Here is a 19,598-nt window from a genome sequence, read left to right as displayed (position 1 = left end):
ATGGGCAAGAAGCACAAAAAGCACAAGTCCGAAAAACATGCATATGAAGGTATTTTAGTTCATATCTTTGGTTGTGTTATTTATATAGTATTTTTATAGCTTTTTTGTTGAAAAATATGTAGAATTAATTGTCTTCCCGCTATGATAGCAACATAATAGCGTTAGCTCGGAAACTATTTATCAGCTACGTTAATTTATGGGACTATTTCCTGAATGTGTCTGTGTTTATAAACAGTGTTAGCGATATGTTGGTTGAATAGGAGTTGCAACATGCCTTACCTCTCTGGTAGCTGTTCATTTCATCCCCTGAGCTGTCAGGACGAACAGACATTGTTGATTCTTTGAGACGCATTGACCCACTGACTCTTATTGATTTGATGCTCCCAGAATACGGAGACAGACCGCTGAAGCTGGTGTTAAAGGTGTCCGGGAACGAAGTCACGACCGGAAGTTCCAGTCTGGACACTTTTTATGAGGAGCAACCCGCGGACAGCGACAAACCCAAAGACAAGAAGAAGAAAAAGAAGAAAGATAAAGACAGGAGCTTCGGCTCTCCAGAGGAAGACAGAGGGAAGAAAAAGGTAAACAGTACACACACACACACACATATATATATACATACATAAACACACACTAAAGAAAGAGTACAGAACAGAACAAAGGAAACAGAAATCTTGTTTTTCACAAACTTTGAAAGTTTACTTTTATACTATATCAGCATCATGATTCGAAGAGCACATTTTAAGTATCTTCCAATCCTGGATAAGCATGGAGAAAAAATAGAATAGGTCAAATATTTGTATTTCTGTAACTAATCCTTTGCGTTATGACTTAAAGATTATAGCCATTAATCTGTCCATCTCAATGCATCCAGTCATTTCTTTTTCCAAGGATTGATAACTGAAAATCTGAACCTGGGCAGGTAGGAAATTTTGTCTTGAAAATGTGCAGAAATCATGGCGTATGTAGGTTAATAATTCAGAAAACAACAGTGTTTTGAAAGGCCAAGTTTTGGTGTTATACATGTCATTCAGTTTACATTTGAAACTGTGAAAAGTGGGGATCCAAAATGATAATAAAAAAATGATTAATTTAAACTTTTCTGACCATGAAACCTTCAAGCAATGTTGTAGTTTATGAAAAACAAAACTGTTAGTTTCAAATCTTTTGGCCACGACCGTAGGAGATGATTATCCTTGCAAATGGACTTGCTGCTATGAAGGCGAATATTGTCTCTGTTCATGTTAGACGACTAAAAAGAAGAAGGGACATGATGCAGATGGGGAAGAAGACAAAGAGCAGAGCAGAACTCCTATTCGTTCAGAGCTGGATAAACTGGAAGGTAGTTTCAAAATGTCTATACTTTATTCCAACTTCCTTTCTCAAAGCTTATAAGTATTTTTTAATATCCATCTGATGTCCGTGTTTGCAGAAAAAGAGCAGACACCTCTGCAGGAAGCTTTGAATCAGCTCATCAGGCAGCTTCAAAGGTGCAGTACATGGTTCTAAGTGTTCTTTAATTAATTATTGTGCATGTATAAGCAAACTCCCCTCACAGAGCTGAGAACCCCAGTCATCGCCCTTTCTGTCTGCATGTATCTGTTTTTGTCTATGCTTTGGTTCATATGTGAATGAAATGTGTTTACACTGCAGGAAAGACCCCAATGCATTCTTTGCATTTCCGGTGACCGACCTCATTGCACCTGGTTACTCTTCAATTATTAAACGCCCGATGGACTTCAGTACAATGAAGGACAAAGTCAAGAAAGAGTTCTATCAGTCATTAGACGAACTCAAAGTAAGTGCGTAGGTAAACCAGAGATCAGACGTACAACTCCACAAGATGTTTTACTGTCAGAAAAGATTCTTAACTCTTTGAATTTTCCAAGTATCTTTTATTTTATGAATGAAATACACAATTCTTGCAAGGTGCTGAACCTGTTGCTTAAATATATATATATTTTTTTCATATCTTGTCTAATGCTTGGTGCTGGATTTGTTGTTGCCGTAGGCAGACTTCAGAATTATGTGTGAGAATGCCATGATTTACAACAAACCAGAGACAATCTACCATAAGGCAGCTCGAAAACTGTTATACTCTGGAATGAAGATCCTGAGCCAGGTACGAGTCTCCTCATAGAAATGTGTCTGTATTTTCCTTTTCCCCGTGGATTTCAGTCCAAAATTGTACAGCCAGAATAAGTACATCCTCTAACATCAGCTCATGTTAGAAAACCAGGGTTTGTTTTGTGATAAGAGTCTTCAGATGAACACGACAGAGACTTGCAAGACTATTTAGAGTAGAAAAACTTTTATTTAAATTCTCTTTCAACAGATTAACCTGGTAGGAAAATTATCCGAAGTGAAGTAGATGGTGAGGAACACAGCTTTATAATATATCCAATAATAGCTGTGTGTTTCCTTTAGAGACAAAAGGGAGTTGAGTAAGTAGACTTGATATTGCATTGATCCAACACATGAGGGCACTAGAGAACGTCATCTGAACTTTTCATACTGCAGTGGTGTTGTTTCTGGAAAGGCCTGTTACAGATTCAACACACCATCATCAATTTAATAGTTAATTAACAGACCTGTGCAGAGCTTGATAACATGTTGGAGCGGTAAATCAACTAGAGTCAGCTGTGTCGAAGTGAGCACACAGCTAAAACTTTCAGGACACCAGAACTGGACTTTTCTACCATACAGTAAAGGGAATTATTTTCTTTACCCATTTGCTTTTCCTCTCTAGGCCACTAAGTGTTTTTTGTTGTTGTTCCTCCAATAGGAAAGGCTGGACAGTCTAAAGCAGAGCATAAATTTTATGTCTGGCCTTGACGGCTTTGCCAAACAACCGGTGAAGTCAGAGGACCAAGGAGTCACCAGCTCAGACCAGAGCAAGGAGGGAGCCATGGCTGCAGGGAGCAGCGAGCGCTCCCAGACGCCCAGCACTCCAAGGTGCTTCAACTTGCCAACGTCACACCTTCCACTGATAACCTGCAACTCGACACATTAGACCTTTAAATATCTGTGTAAAAGATGCATAAGCTTTGAGTGAAGGGTGAAATATTGTTAGCTTTCTAAGAAGACTAATCAGAAACAGCATGTTGTGTGTTTATGAGAGCATTCCCACTCAGTCACTGCGTAAAGTTTGGGTTTTTTTTACTGCAGAGCTGCATAATGAGAATGTGAGGAATGCCCGATGGCAAGCTAGGACGTGTCTGCTCCTGTTGCTGTACATATTTTTCTTGAATTTAGCTTCTTTCTTTTTTGCTGCATGAAGACTCACCATGTCCACAACAATCTTTATGAGCCTGTTGCATCTTGATGACATTTGTTGACGTCAGGGAATCGAATCAAATGGATGAAGAGTGTAACAAAAGCAGCGTTTAAATACGCAGACTTCCTTCCTGCATTATTGTTTGTCGCCGTTTGCTGCTGCTCCAAAAATATCGACTCATTGTCAAATTGTCTCATCCTCACCTCTTCAATTTGAAATTCCTTTGCAGACAAGACAAAGACTCCAAGGACGAGGCGGCAAAGGCCGAGAAAGAGCTGGAGGAAATCCGCAAGGTCATTGAGGAGTCTGGAGGAAAGCTGTCGAACAGAGTGGTGCAGTGCGATGTAAGAAGCAAGAATTCGCGGGAAAGCTTTTTTTATTTCAGCTAATTTGTCTTCCTTTAAAAGCATTCATTTCTTCAGCTGGCAGTGTGACAAGAAAAGATGCTGCAGATCATTCAAAAGTCATCAGTTCAGCAATAATCCATAACATTAACCTTGTGACGACACATATTTTTGTTAAATTATTGTATTTTGGAAAATGTATATTACTATTTATGTTTTTGGCGTTTTTTTTTTATGAGAGAGTGATAATTTATTTGTCTTACAGTTGGAGTTTGCAAGGCGGAAGTCTGATGGCTCCACGACTCTCGCCGTCCTCAACCCAGCCGATCCGTCACCTGGGGGTACAAACAATGTCAATCTGTCACAGAAAGTTTGGTCCTTGTTTATTGGCAAACCTAGTAAAGATGGTTTGCCAATAAATCTTAAAATAACTTGTTCTTTTATTGCAGTATAACAATCTTTGAAAAATGTAACCTTTTAAGGAAAGTGGGGAACAAACTGTATCAAATTAAGAAATACCAATTTGAAGCAGAAATATTTAAAGTGGTATCTGTAGCAGTCTGTTTAAAAGAAATGTAACCGAGGCCAATTTTTAAGAAATGTTGACTCTGTTTCTCTGAGATATAACTCCCAGTGAGAAAATGGAGTAGGGTGAGTAAAACAAATCTTTAAAGCTCACTGTTGGAGAACCACACGAAAGAAGGCTGTTGTCTGGTCTCCATAGCAACCATGAGATGCTTTGTACTTTCTCTAAATAGGTGTTGTTTTCAGAAAAAAAGAGCTTTGGCTGTCCTACCATCACAAATGTATGTCTGTGGAGTAGGACAATAACTAGAGTTATCTGAATTGGTCAGATGAGACTCGGACTGCGCTCGTACACAGCAAACACTCCAGGTGGGTGTGGAGTTGCACGAAGAAAGAATGTGTGGAAAAAGCACACTTAAGTACAGTAAAATCTCTGCAATGCCCAGGGACCATTTTGCTCCCTACAGTATTCCAATCAAAGTGCATTTCTTTTTTATCATCAAGTTTTCCCAGGTTTTAATTTGGTGAGAGATTATGCTTCTGCATTGACATTTTAAGGATTTATATAATTTTTTACTAATATTTACCAGGGGAACCAATAAATGTTAGACTGCCAGTGCAAAAACAATCATTGTGTAAGACATTTAATATTTATACGGTCTTGCTTTTGGAACACATTAATGCAGATCTTCTAATAATAAAAGCAACGGTTAAATGTCATCTGCTCAGACGTTGGCTACTGTCCAGTGAAACTGGTCATGATGTCCAATCGGCTGCAGAACGGCGTGAACAGCCTGCAGAGCTTCAGGGAGGACAAAAGGAACAGAGTTACTCCAGGTAAACGAGCTGCTTCAAGCTCATCTCGCCTCGTATCGTCTGAGCAGCTGACAGAGAGATTTCTGATGCGTTACAAACTCTTCACAGTGTCCTACTTGAGCTACGGCCCGTTCACATCCTACGCACCGGCGTACGACTCCAGCTTCGCCAACGTCAGCAAGGACGACTCAGACCTCATCTACTCGTTCTACGGAGAAGAGTCCAGTCTGCAGGGCTCAGACAGGTATGCTGCAGCGCGACCACAGGCGCAGTGGGATTTACTGGCAACGTCATTATAGGCATTCCTCACTGACTCCTGGCCAGATGTTCCCCCTTTTTTTTTTTTTTTTTTGACTTTATCCAGACTAGCAGAGATTAGCCAACAGCTGCAGACACAACCTGACCCTCAGGTCTCACAGTACAGCTCAGGTTTAATACAATACATGAATGGGACCTTCTGTTGTTGGTTTGTTTTATGAAAAAAAGGTTAGCAAAGTTCCAAAGTTCAGAGTCTGCTCAAAGGAGAACTACTTTGTGCCAAAGGGAAGATGGTAATCATTTGTAATTAAGTCTTCATGTATTCATCTAATTTCCGAAATGGACACTTAATGTCTCGTGTTTCAATCTCTGTAGCATAACCAGTGAGAATCAGCAGATGCCACAATGTCCCATTCAAGTCACTTCTAACAGGAAATTGCAGCCCAGATGTTTCTGTCTTTTTGAGCAAACACTGTCATCACCATAGGCTGACTCTTAAACCCAAATGCATCATGGGAACTGGTGGTCCTATCCCTTCCTTTTACCAGATTGCTAATAGTCTAGTTACGTAAGGCTTGTTAGCTCGCTTTCAGCTTACAGGGCACGACTCGCGTCCCAACAAAAGATGTTCACACGTTTTTCTTTGTCTGATGTCAGGGAACAGAGCAAATACTGACTGCTTAGTGACCCAGAAATCCCACCTCATATTAACTCGGCAGGTCAGCTGATCAGTTAAAGCAGGCCGGGTGTTTCAGCAGGGGGGATTAAGGCGCGAGGAGACTGTTGTTTTTTTTCATCAGACAAAATATAGGCTGCAGCCACTATAATAGATAACATGTTTTTTCTTTTGACATTAAAAAAGTATGAAGGTTTAATATAATGGTGTCCTATAGTTATATTGCCCTGCCAAAACCAGTTTTTTCACACTTAATTAATTTATTTTATTGATTTTTTTTGTAGTAGCAGAAAGCTTTTATTGCTCTCAATCCAGCTACCAAAAACTTTACATTTTTGTTAAGACTTTGTAAAAATACAGCTTAATTTTATTATAAAAATACATTTCCTAAGAGTTTTGTGGTCATTTTTAAAGAGCTGCCATGTTGTATCTGTTTTTAAGTTTTAAAACTAAAAAAAGAACATTACACAAAGAGGACTGATACATTTCCTTCTACTTGTGGGAAATATTTGAAACAAGAACAGTTTCCAGTGATACTTGTGTCATTCTGTTCTGGAAATTTAATGCAGGATTTATTTAATGGAAAAAATGAAAAAGGACTGCTAAATCTGCTTTTGTATTTCTATTATTTTTTATGTTGGTTCTGCACTTTCTGAATCCAAATTATTAAGAGCCACTTGCAGATTGCAGACCTCTGGCCTATACAGTCAGTAAATGATAATATGCGTCCCGATGTGTCTCGTTTGTCAGATTAAAAGTGCCCTTTGAAAATAAGAACCTTTAAGCAGACATTAAACATGCTTTTCATTAAGTCTACAGTTCTGTTTTTTATTGGTCTGATGTAACAGTAAGTGCAAAGCCATCTGCGTCTGTTTCGCTTAACGATAAAGTTCCTATACTAAATGGGTTTTTCAATAATATTCTAGTTTATTGAATGGGTCTGTATACTGGTTACTGGTAAGAAGGGAATGAATACAGATTCATGTCTCAGGTTTTTTCAATCCACATTTGTCTTTCACTTGCTCTTACGAGAATGCACTTCTCTGTGTTCTGTTACACAAAATCTCATTAAAATACCTCAATGTTTGAGAACAAGGCAATGAAATGAGTAAAATACGGCCTGTTTGTTTAAGTTATCCAATGTGGGAGGTTAACTGAGATACATTATCATCCATCATGTGTGGTTTTGGCTTCACGTAGCTTGATGTGCTCAGATGTTAATGTCTGCATATTCACTTTCTGACTTTGTCCAGCGGTTTGTCTGGGTCTGTCACTTTCCAGGGAAGGTGTTGTTCTTTCCCCGGAAAAGTGAATGAATTGAAAATGTGTGACTAGTTAGCAACATGCCCTCACTTGTCCACGAAATCCTGCGTGGAGGATTCATTTTTATGGGAAGTTTAAGTCGTTTTGAAATCAATTTCTCAGCAGGTTTTATCAGCAAATTGTTAACAAACTAGTTAGCAGTTGTGAAGTTTACAAACTGTTGTTGAGAAGATTGTTTTTGTGTTTCTGGCAGCTTGTCGGAGTTCCTAGCCAAATCTGATGAGTACGTGTACAAAATGGGTGACAGTCTTCTGGATGCGATGACCAATGGAGAGCATTCAAGATGTCTAAAGGAAACCGAGCCTGTAAGCAGCCATTATTATCACATCCTATTACCAGCTCCCTAACCCACAGAACTGAGGGCAATGTTGCTTTTCTGTTGCTCGTATTTGTCCAGCAGCCAGAGGAGCCAGGAAGCAGACAGGAGAAGAAGAGTGGCGTGGAGGTGAGAGTCTGTCTTTAATCTGGAGCCGCTTCTGTGCACTGTGTTTTTAACACAGCAGGAGAAATGGAAATGGACATTAAGTGTAGAATGACACGAATGTAACACAAAACCGGAACCACTCATCCTCATCTGCTCCTGCTGGGCTGCTGCTCGGCGGAAAGCCCGTCACGTGTGTCTGCATTACACCCCATATGAGGAGCCTTCATTTGATTTGTGTTATAGATGGCCTCCGCTGATGGTTTCTGCACCAACCAGCTGTGTCAACACAGCAGGGGCCCGCCGTTAACTGCCATCCATCCACACATGGAAAGAACATTTCCCTTCAAGAGCTCCTCGCTCGCAGTCCGCAGTTAGAGAAATCGGAGGGGGTTGTGTTTTCCTTCAGCACATTCGGCCCCGCTGGCTGCAGAGCTCAATCGCTCCTAAGAGCAGCAGAGGAAACCGAAGCTCTGGCCCCAGCGTCAGACACAGAGCCACTCTCTGTACTGTCTGTTTGCTGTTCTTGGCTGCTCTCCAGGTTACACTCATCCCCTTCTCGGTCGTTGTAGCTTTTGATTAGGTTTGATTTTTATTGGATCAGAGAAGCAGCATCTCCATTAAAAAAAACAAAAAAAAAAAAAAACAGAGACTTAAAAAAGCCTTGATGTTCTCTTGGCACATCACCTGTTCAGGGAGGAATGCATTTTCTAATCTGACTTTCCCCCTCTGTCTGTCCCAGGTAGCCGAGGACAACTCATCCGCCAAGCTGGACGTCCCTCGTTCTGCTGAAAGCCTGGATGTGGCTGAGGAACTCTCTGGGGGTAAAGTCCTCAGTTCTTTGTTTATAGAAGCAACAGAATACATTTGGAACAAGAAAATTAACTCCTGGTACAACAAAGTATAACTGTGGTAGGGAAGCGAACAATCGACTTACGATTCATTGTTGGTTAATGGTTTATTAGATTAAAATGACCTCCAATCGATTAACTATTAATTCCTCTTAGACTGCTGTTGTAGTTTGGCCTCCAACCAGAAGAGGACGCTGCTGGTTGTCCTTAGGCAGAGCCAGTTGATACAGAAAACAAAGATGGCAGCTTTTCCCAAAACGGGAAAGAGAAGTAGTTCAAACAGTCTGGTGTGTGATGCAAAATACACTTTATAGCAGTTCTGTTTGGAAATATATACACCTGACAAGTTCCTTAAGTTTTCATCTTAATGGGGCTCAGTCAGTTGAGCTGCATAACCGAGCAGTGTCAACTTCTCAATAAAAAATTACTGGTGCACTATGAAGGCAAGATATGATGACAGAAAAGCGTAGGGCGAAAGAGAGAAAAATTGTAACATGGAATAAAAAACATGATGCCAATCAGCATGGTTGATTTTGAGGGCAGTCAACACAATGAACTCATGTTGATCATAATATTTGAAACTGGATGTATCCTTTTATTTCATAATAATCTGCTACTTAGTGTATGCCTACCGCATACAATCCTAATAATATACACTGAAAATTGTGGCTTTGAATCGAGAAATTGTTTGTAGAGTAAGAAAACTTTTGCCAGACGCTGCATATTTCTCATAAAAACCAAAAGGCCACTCAAAAAGTGCAGCTTCAACTTAATGCAAATAACACTGATACAATTACTGTAAATGAATTATAATGAATAAATGTGGCACCAATAGACTTTTCTTCACTCTGTCATACATTTACTTCTATCTCAGACTGTTAGTTTTTGACCGGGATGCTGTCAGGATTCAGAATGAAAGGATTCATTGTGTTATGTAAATGTAACCCGTTTCTGCGGGGGTTACCCAAACGTAACAGAAGGAGCCGAGAGGAAGTGCTAACAGAGTCTCCGCGCTGACCCTCCTCTATCTGTTACAGACGCCCTGCACTTCCAGCAGAAGTTGGACGAAACTACAAAGTTGCTGCGTAACTTGCAGGAAGTACAGAGGGAGCGCCTAAGTGCCAAGCAGCCGCCTAACATGATCTGCCTGCTGGCCCCGACTGCCAAGGAGCTGGAGCTGGGTAAGAGCCTCTCGCTGCATGGGCCCCTTTGTTCCCGCACTCGGGTCTCACCACCAGCTGTAGACCTCCAACAACCCTCCATTTACCTCGTCAGTATTCATCCAACACAGGTGTGGTTAGACAGTGGTCTGATTCAAGTCACTGGGGCCCCCAGTTCCCAGGGATATGAGGCATTTTCCTTTGATGTGCTGCTTTCTGTGTGAGCGAATAGTGTGACCTTTTTATTAGAAATCATTTATAACTAAAAATCCCTTGGCTTTAGGTTTAAATAACTTCAAAAATAAACAGTATGAATTCCCTTTATTTCCTCTGCTTTGTGATTGGCTCATAATCTTCTGCTGTCTTACTTCTTATGCTTCCCACACAGCTGAGAAAGTTACAGGAAACCTGACGGAGCTGACAGGTCAAGTGGCCCCATGTGACGTCAGCAGCATCTACGGCATCAGGAAGGCCATGGGCATCACCGTCCCCCCAGAGCTGCCTGAACCCCTCATAGACCTCACAACAGGTAAACTGTCTTAACTCACCCGAACTGTAGCCGAGGTTTATCCTACAGCCTGGAACTGGAAGGAATGTGCTTCAGTGTGGAAAAAAAAGTAAATAGGTCTTGGAAAAGTATGTTTATTTTACTTGATTTCTATTTTCTAAAAGTTGTGTTTCTTTCTTGTGTACTTTTGTTTTTTTTTTTAGGTTTTTTTCTTTTCTCATTTCTCTCGTCATTCCTTTGTGTCCTTCCTTTTAATTTTCCTTTTCCTCACTGTTCTGCTTTTATTAGTTTGAACGCTGCAGCCATTAACACTTGAGTTCCTCCCCTTTTTGCCACTTTACATCTGCATACTTTGTACTATTTCACTCATTCAACTTTTACCATATTCCGCTCATTCAGAACATTACAGCTGTCTTTTGGTATTGACATCTCCTACGTTTTATGGAATATTCAGCTTTTTTGCAGTCATGTTGGGCCCCATTGAAGTGAATGGAACATCTTAATTTCTGAAAAACTGCTAAGACCTTGGGGCTCTTACCGACTGCTTCCATGTGATTTTCACATAAAAAATTGTAGACAGATTGTTTATGGTGCACTATGTCCTATATTAAAGAAAAACCACACATAATGGTTTTCTTTCTGCTTTCAGTTCATGAGACGAGTGAACCGATGGAGACCTCATCCACCTGTCCAGACATGGGCCACCTTGTCGCAGTGAAATGACATTCCAGCCAGCCTCGTTAAGTTTATTAACCTAAGTTTTGTACAAACGGTGCTTTTTTTTTTTTGTCTGACTATTGTGTGCATTTTAATTAATAAACCTTTTTTTTCCTTATTTAAACCTTGTCTAAAATTTTTCCAATTCTAAATGTCAAACAACAGACTTACGAAAACATTTATTACATTCTGTAACTGTACAAAAAGTCAATGTCACATTTGTTCACAGAAAGGCCAGCACAACATTATGCAACAGCAATTACAGACGAGATGTTGGTCTCAGATGACAAGGCCACGAGACGGATTCAGAGGAGCCGACAGTGTTATGGTTGCCAAGAAAAAAAAAATAAAAATCAGCAGGCAGGTTGTTAAATCACACAGCTGAGGACATGCATAACATTTCCAACCTGTCGCAGCACACATATAAATCAAAAGGCAGCAGAATAGTTTTTTCTTTTCCTTTATCAAAGTGGAATAAACAAAAGTGATGGAATACATTCAGCACAGTTCTTGTTGAATCTGTAAATTGCTGGAGTGGTCAAACTGCACAGCTGGAACCAAGGAATGTGAGCATAAGGAGTTCTACCTGAACGTACACAGCGTTGTGTCTTCTGTCTGTAACGGGGTGAAGATGTAGGTTTTTACCAGGCAGGAAAGCTGCCATTACCTGAATATGCAAGAAACAGTTTTCATTTCAAACAGCTCAACCTGAATACCTAACATCTGTCATGTCTATCATGTAGAATAATCAATCACTTTTTAAGTAGGTGAATTTCAGAGTTTTAATTTCTTGACTTGGATTTTTAATTTCTGCAAATTCTCAACAAAAGTTATTTTGGGGCACAAATGTGACCCTAATTAGATAATAAACCTAATTATCTCCAATAAAGCATAATTTTATATCATGCTTTTTTATTAAAGTCAACATTTAAAAGATCTGCAAGAATAAAATAGAAATAATACATAACTTCATTTTCATCACATTAGGTTAGAAACAAACAAAAAAAAATTTTCCTTGCCTTCCTTTTTTTTTTTTTGTGAATAGAAAAAGATGGCGGCCGTTGTCGGCAGCCGTCTCTGTCGTCTTCTAACTCTTAACTAAATGGTCCCACGTGTGTCTTCCACACAACGAAGCAGTGACGTTTTCTTTCTTCCTTTCAACGGCATCACAGGAACGCACATTACAGCCAGGCTGACACCTGTGATGTGCAGGAGTCCGTAAACTCTGTAACACAAGTCCGTATCCAGTTCTCCTGGCTGCGACGGCCCGGCCTCAACTCAGCCCGATGCCTAGCTGTTTGCTCGTGTCAGTGCACACAAAGAAGGTTTTCAGCTCCCCTTTCCCCTTGACGTTGATGAATCCTCGACACTCACAAGAGTAACCCAGCTTCCTCAGCACTTGAGAGGATTCTTCTGTTACCTAAAAGGAGCAAAAAGTCACAGCTGAAGCTGAGAGAGGCATTTGTATGCAGACCAAATGTTCGATTAGACATGATTCCGATTTAAATCTACGTTCATTTAAAAACGTTCACACAACCACAGTCTTTAGCGTGTGGTTTTTCTTCATGTGTTATTTAAAAGACCACAATTTTATTTCTATTTTTGCATAAACAATACATACATTTTCTTCTATAGGGAATTTACATTACCACAGTTTCCAACTCGGTGACAAATAAATTTGATGTATTTTTAGTCTCATTCTGTTGTGGAAATTCTATGCAATTACTAAAACCAGCATTTTTTCTACATGTAAAAACATTAGTTGTAGTTAAGCCAAAGTTATTTAGAGTCATACTGGAAGGTCCAGAGCCACAGACTTCAGACCCCTTAACGTGGTTGTTGAACAATATGCCAGGTTTTAAAAAATAAACTGGACATGAAGTTAAAATAAAGACTAGGAGAGCATTAACCAGAGAAGCAACCATGAGAGCCATGTCAACTCTGGAGGAACTGAAAAGACCCAGAGCTGATGTGGGAGAATCTGTTTACCGGGAAGTTACGAGTTGGTCGCTCCGGGAATCTGGGCTTTATGAAAGAGGCATGAAAACACGAATGAACACAAAAACGAGCAAAGCCACACTGAAACCAACCTGGATCTTCCCCATGTCTCCAGTGCTCTCCATTCTGCTGGCTACATTCACTGTGTTGCCCCAGATGTCATACTGAGGTTTCCTCGCCCCGATCACTCCAGCAATCACTGGGCCATGATTAATTCCTTAGAGAGGGGAAAAAAATAAAAGATTAGTTTTATTTCCGTATCTTATCACATTACAAGTAGGAAAAGAAAGTCACAAGGGAAGAATGCAAACACAAAATTGTTCCTTCATTACCAGAGGTGTGTTGTGCTGCAGGTTCGTTTTTAATCGTGATAACTAGAAAGATTTCCTTCATCAGAACAAATTGATCTAGTGCAGTCTTTTATTCAGATACTATCTTTTGAGGAGTCTGTAGCTCCCAGCAGCTAACCCAGGCAAACTGCTGTTTAAAAACTATGCATGCATGAATCTGCATTTATGTACATAGCTTGAAACAGGACTGATATAATAAGATAATAAAAAAGAATGAAAACTGACTAATGTAGCAGAAAATACTTTTATGACTTACAGACACAATTTTCCACAGAAATTAAATTAACCCATTTTGGATATTAGATTCACTATATAATTTAAAGCCCTCTAAAGTAATTTAGAGCTACTCCAACGTAATCATGAAACACAGTCACAGGTGGTGGGTTTTTATTTTTGGTGAATTCTTTGAGGCCTGGTCTAACAAACAGGCCACGTTCCAACTTTCCCCTCTAACAGTTGAAGGATAAGATCTACAGGATGGAGCCTTGGTGTTTACATTTTTCTTTTGTTAATGACTCGTTATTAAAATCCACAATTATAGCAAACTTCACAGAGAAGGTCTTTTTATCTTTCATCTTTATGGAGCTGTTGTACATGTTCTACAGACCTGGACTCAAGCTCCAGCATTTATCCCAGATTGTTTCTCTCTATCCCATTGTAAGCATGTTTTATTCAACCCACTGGATTTCTGATTCTAAATCCTGATAATTTAGGACATTTAAAAATATTTTAGTTTCATTTTTTCACCTTTCTCTAATGATTGCCTCATCTTCTGACATATTCCATAATTTCCTCTAGAAAACTTGTATTGGCCTTAAATCCAAAGGCCCATTCTAACAAAAGTCAGAGTTCTGACTCTGGTTTCTAGTTACAAATGTGCATCTATCCTCCTTATCTGTCCTCCCTGAATGGTACCCCTATATTTTCAATTAAGATCTATACATGAAGAAATGGCACAACAGATGTTTTCCCCACCTTTATTTCACCTGTTAAATAATGTTAATATTTCTATAAACTTAAGACAAATTAATCTGATTAGAGTCATCTCTCTAGACAGTAGAGAGCATGGAGTCTTAATGTCATAATGTGTCTTTTCTTGCACTTCACCCTTAAAAGCAACATTGCCCAGGTCAGGGCTGATAGTTATCTGTGTGTGAGCTGTGAATCTCTGCAGCTCCTCTAGTGCAACCACGGCCATCTTGGCCCAGACACAGGCTTGCACTTCTGCTTCACTTCTTTCCATTTTTGGGTGATAATTTGAATTGCCAAGCTTGTGATCTTGTGTTCAAGTCAAATTCTGCTTCAAACTTTTCCACAACGCTCTCCCTGACCTGTCCGCTGTGACCCATGACCTTCACGGTGGTGTTGCTCACTGATGTTCTCTATCACACATCTGTGGCAATTCGTGTACGGTACTTTATTTAGGGGTCTCAGAGTAAAGACAGCTGAATACAAATACACGCCGCAATTATTGATTTTGATATTTTACAAAAAATTTGAAAATCAAGTATGTACTCCCTCCAGTGCGTGATTCAATTTATTGTGTTGGTCTTTCATATAAAATCCCAGTGGAGTAAATTTGTGATTCATGGCTTTAACATGAAGAAATGTGAAGAGGTTAGTCCCAGTAACACGATGCTGTAAAAGCAGGTCCATTGTGATAAACAGTCTGTAAAATAATAACCTAAAAACCACCACAGTGCTACAGATCAGACTGTAAAAGCAGGACATAAACGCCAATCATGTGTAGAGTAACTAAGGAGACCGGCCAGGTCATGGTGTAGCTGCATACAGTCAATAGAGGTTTCGGCTGCCCAGCTGCTGTGCACACTCACCCACTCGAAGCCTGAAGGTGTTGAAGGAATGTCTGTTGATTACGTCCAACTTGCCAATCATGGCAATGGCGAACTCCACCATGATTCCTATCTGGGCCTGTTGCTTCTCTATGTCCTGAAAACACGCAGGAGGATCAGCTCAATACCCACAACATTTCAAGCACGAGCAGAGCCTGCTTTGAAACAGCTCGTCTGACCCCTGCCTGACCCGGAGCTGAAGCGCTACTCAAGCCCACCTGATGGTTCGGCCCACTAAGCCCCGCCGTCGCCATGTAGGTGCTGCCAATTGTCTTGATCTTCTCCACACCACTGAACTTTGGTTTGGAGAGCAGCTGGAGGATTACAGGAAAACAAGTGAGAAATGTTCACTTTTAATCATGTTTTTGTTTTTCTCCCCCTGCATATATCAAAGGTCTAGATAATTAGCACGTCAAGGAAGATGTGATGGATGGTGATAGTAACAGGAAAGCATGTCTTTTCTATTTTTATTCTCCTGACCTCATCAAAATCGGCGACGATCTCATTGAGCAGCCTGAGGCATTCCAAGCCCTCCTTGTTAATGTCGCACTCGGTGTAAAACTCTTTGAAATTCGGCACAGAGGCAAACATCACGCAGACGCAGTCATAAGACTTGTAGTACAGGTCCTGTTAGAAAAACAAAACAAAAAAAAGAAACGCATGGTTTTATTTTCAGTCTTATCATTTTGCTAAAAAAAAACTTTAGGATAATTCATTGTTATGAGCTAAATTCTATTAATATACAGGTGTGTAATATGAAGCTTATGTCGTAGTGATTTATTACAAACTGTGATGTATTTGACATTAATTCCAGTTAACTAAAACTCAGAAATAAGCCATCTGTGAAAATTTGACTATCACATATGGCCAACAAAAGGACTTTAACACAGAAATGTCATTTTATGGCCAAATATTGTGTTCACAGTTCTCTATTAGACATTTATTAACATCTTCCACAAGGAGGGTAACCGATACAAAAGGTTTTATCCAATCATATTAATGGAAAGTTGAGTGGAAGCAAAAAAGATATAAAAGTAAAGATTGACAAGTAACAGGGATAGCCACAGCAAATTAACGAGTTAAGCATCTTCTGAAGCAGAAGCAACGGTCAAAGCACCCCAACTCAGTGGTCCAACGTCCTCTTCTCAGACCAAAGTAAACTTTTTATTTAATTAGGAGATAAATTAAGACACAAGAGGCACAACATCCGAGTTGCTTTGGGATGTTGGAGAGACGTTTCCAATCTGTGATGATTTGAGGAGCCGTGTTATCTGCTGATGCATTACCACGTCCAATACCAATACAGATAGATCCCTTGGGTAGATCAAACTTCCCTCTCCTGATGCTGATTTGTTTCCAGTTGGTCTTGGAACCTGCTCACTCTGCCAAAACTATCCATTCCTGCTTTAATGACCATTGTGTCATGGTGATTTACTAGCCAACAAACACGCATGAGCGCCGCACAGAATCTAAGCAGTGTAGTTCAAGAGGAAGAAGAGAGACGCCGGACCCAACGACGGAGCAGAAGCTACTCTGGCTTCAGGGTCAGATTTTCTGAGAAAGCAGCATTAATATCAGCAGTAACGCGAAAACCCCATGAGCTGGATGAGTAGAGCTGTATGTTTCACTGAGGACATTGAATCGATGAATGTAAAATAGGTTTAATCTGCCTAAAGCCAAACAGGAACTACTGGATTCTTGTCATCTTCAAATATAAAAACACTAAAATACAATCTGCAGAATCAGAAACCTCTGAATTCAGAGTTTCGGCTTAGAAAATGACTCGTATTACGGCGTTTCACTGGTAGTATTTTTCTTCCTCTGCATCAATTATCATCTAGTGCCTAGCAACCAGATGGCTTAACCTGAAGGATTCAGCTGAAATGCCTTGAAAAAAAAAATCTCACCTCGTTCTTCTTGTTCTCACCGACAAACAGTGCTGCCACGTGGGCAGGCAGCACGTTTTCCAGCAGCAGACGGTTCAGGTTCTCCCTCGTCTCAATCTCGTCCTGCTCCGTGCGGTTCTTGTACTTGAGCTGGAAGTCCTGCCGAAAGCAGTTGTCGTTCTAGGAGGCAGACCCGCAGTGATGTTACAAAATGCAGCAGTATTGTGGGTGTTAATGTGTTCGGTTTTCTTCTGCCGGAACTGCTGGGGATACAAGAGGAAGGCGACGAAAGCAGAAAAATATCCTACCTGGAGCGATATAATGAGCATGGTGACTAGAAACAGTATGATGTCGATGCCGCTCATAATCTGGAGGTCTTTGACAAAGCCAGTGCAATCCACTGAGTTTGTGTTATTTGTGTTGTTTGTCATCCTGCAGAACAAAAATGGCAAATCTTCATTCAGGAATACATTCAGGAATAAATTGTTCAGAATGACATTATGAGCATTTTTTTCAGAACAGTTTAACACAAACTGTAAAATTTACAAGCTTTAAGAAAACAAACATGGTTTAAAGCCAGATGAAATGTAATCTTACGAGTCAAAAACTTTGTCCATCTCTGTTAGCAAAGTAAAAGGAAACGTCTCTGACAGTCTTACTCCAATAAAATATGCTTCATAATTTTTGACCTACTCGCTGCAGTTAAATCCGCTGTAGTATCGGGAGGAGGTTTGAAACTTCATGAAGCAGTTGTCAAGAAGGCTGAAGATCATGTAGTGGTACAAGATGGATGCAACAAGGAGGAAGAGCACTTTGAGCTCTAAGCTCACTCGCAGAAAGACTCCGCATGCAATGAGCGACAGGCTCCAGCAGCACACAGAGTACTGACGGACAGAGAGGACAAAGGGGACATACATCATACAGGCAATACAAGTCTAGCACAAAAAATATCGGTCATGTTTAAATGCAAACAACTAAAACAATTATCTGGAAAATAATTTGCATGTCCAATACAGGAAACTTTCATTTAATCCTGCAAACCTTTATCATAAATAAAGTAATAATTCCAGTGCCTTGCAAAAATACTTAGGACTTTTTGTCTGTTACAACTACAAACTTTAATGTATTTAAGTAGGATTTGACTTGACAGACCAACACAAAGCTGTGAATAATTTGGGTTGTGAAGGTAGCATCCCGATCAGCAGGGATGAGGAAACTGGTCAGACTTGATGGATGCAAGTAAACGCATGGCAATCCTGACAGAAAACCTGTTGGAGTCTGCAAAAGGCTCGAGACCGATTATTTATACTTCACATCTAATCTTTTTAAGGTTGAGCTATTTGGCAAAAACAAAAAACGAGCAACAAATATGGTCTCTACACACACTCAAATGTCTTGCAGCTGGAGCTGCAGTGAAAGGTTGGTAGAAACAGGGGTCAGAATAAAAATGCACACCACACTTTTCTGTCGAAACCATAGGTCATTTTCTTTTCCCTTCGAGAAATATGAACCACTTTGTGTTGGTCTGTTAAACAAAAACTAGTTGGAAAAGTTCAAGGCGGTTAAACACTTGGGCGCGACACTGAATATCTGGGATGAGTTGCGTTTCCCCAAGTTTATGTATCGACACAGTAACACTCCATGGGACTAACTAAAACACAAATTATAGTTAACAAATCCTCCACTCACAGGCAGTGAGAAGTCATCAGTCTCTACGCCATCAGTTTCCATGTCCTTATGGAAAAGGAAGCACTGCTAAGAGATGAAATAAGAATTTAAATTTGACTGACAAGCCAACCTGATTTGACTCAGAGCCCAAATTGTGAACATTGTCCTACCAGGTTAAACAGCGCCGCGATAATGATGACCGCAGTGGTAATGGTCGCCAGAGGGAGGCGCAGACACGGCCGCTTCACCACCGCCTCCGATACAGCTGGCAGCCACCGACACCCTGACAGCTTGTGTGGAAACACGCGCTGCAGAGGATAAGGAGAAGTGAGAAGAAAAGATGAGAGGAAAAGGTGGATTCAGACATGTGAAAGGAGCATGTGACTCCTTGCCCAGTCAGCCGTCTCCAGACATCATGTGTCAGTGACTTGCAGATGATTTGATTCAGAAGAATTTGTTTTTGGGGAGAAAAGTGCGATGAACTGACCGTCAGATTTCATCTTCCTTGTCAAAAAGGAAGCTGCAACAATTCAAACATTACTTTGAAGGGCATGTTTAGGTATTAATAGTTCAACTTAAGTTAATTGTAAATACATATATATATGTATAGAACTTCTATTTCACAATCTTTACTGTCTTTAAACTTGCCTGTTTTATAGTTGTTGCTTTGTCTGTGAATTATAACAGGAAGTGGGGGGGTTTTATAGTTAGCCAACACTTCTGCAGTTCAAAAGACAAAAAAAACGAATAACTTCATGTTTTGATCATTTCTATTCAGTTTACATCAAACTATATTAATGCAGTTTTATGAATAGGTAATAAAACATTCAAATTTGATTGAAGATGAACAATTGAACTTTTATCTAAATATTTTGTGTCTGGAGTTCATAGAAATTACTTTATGAATTAAAATTCTGAGTTCTGATTGATAACATTAGTCACATATTTAGAGAAACTGAACAAAAAC

The 19,598-nt window shown here is 40.0% G+C and overlaps 2 protein-coding genes across 4 annotated transcripts in view; one reads left to right on the top strand and one right to left on the bottom strand.

Annotated features, from left to right (window-relative positions):
- brd7 (bromodomain containing 7) lies at positions 1-11,000 on the top strand. Of its 2 annotated transcripts, none has more exons than XM_007552159.2 (17): positions 1-49; positions 388-581; positions 1,249-1,342; positions 1,433-1,490; positions 1,654-1,798; positions 2,012-2,122; positions 2,786-2,955; positions 3,507-3,621; positions 3,887-3,962; positions 4,876-4,983; positions 5,071-5,206; positions 7,413-7,524; positions 7,620-7,664; positions 8,383-8,464; positions 9,529-9,672; positions 10,040-10,180; positions 10,809-11,000. In XM_007552159.2, the coding sequence occupies exons 1-17, from the start codon at positions 1-3 to the stop codon at positions 10,880-10,882; spliced, it is 1,854 nt and encodes a 617-aa protein (XP_007552221.1). In that variant the 3' UTR covers positions 10,883-11,000. The 2 variants fall into 2 exon arrangements, with proteins under 2 accessions (XP_007552221.1, XP_007552220.1); XM_007552158.2 differs by having other exon boundaries at positions 7,617-7,664.
- Positions 11,001-11,038: 38 nt separating this feature from the next.
- adcy7 (adenylate cyclase 7) overlaps positions 11,039-19,598 on the bottom strand; it is a 68,026-nt gene continuing 59,466 nt past the window's right edge. The window contains exons 19-28 of one of the 2 annotated variants that reach the window (XM_007552151.2): positions 18,802-18,939; positions 18,653-18,718; positions 17,657-17,847; positions 17,272-17,395; positions 16,985-17,143; positions 15,558-15,704; positions 15,296-15,391; positions 15,060-15,174; positions 12,967-13,091; positions 11,039-12,296 (exon numbers count right to left, since the gene is read on the bottom strand). In XM_007552151.2, the coding sequence (XP_007552213.1) occupies positions 12,150-12,296; positions 12,967-13,091; positions 15,060-15,174; positions 15,296-15,391; positions 15,558-15,704; positions 16,985-17,143; positions 17,272-17,395; positions 17,657-17,847; positions 18,653-18,718; positions 18,802-18,939 (1,308 nt within the window). In that variant the 3' untranslated portion in view covers positions 11,039-12,149. The remainder of the gene's footprint in view (positions 12,297-12,966; positions 13,092-15,059; positions 15,175-15,295; positions 15,392-15,557; positions 15,705-16,984; positions 17,144-17,271; positions 17,396-17,656; positions 17,848-18,652; positions 18,719-18,801; positions 18,940-19,598) is intronic. The other variant, XM_007552155.2, reaches the window with a different exon arrangement.

The sequence above is a fragment of the Poecilia formosa genome, unplaced genomic scaffold (assembly GCF_000485575.1).
Source record: "Poecilia formosa unplaced genomic scaffold, Poecilia_formosa-5.1.2 Scaffold46, whole genome shotgun sequence".
NCBI lineage: Eukaryota > Metazoa > Chordata > Actinopteri > Cyprinodontiformes > Poeciliidae > Poecilia > Poecilia formosa.
The sequence above is the reverse complement of the archived record's forward strand: the minus strand, read 5'-3'. Positions and strand labels throughout refer to the sequence as shown.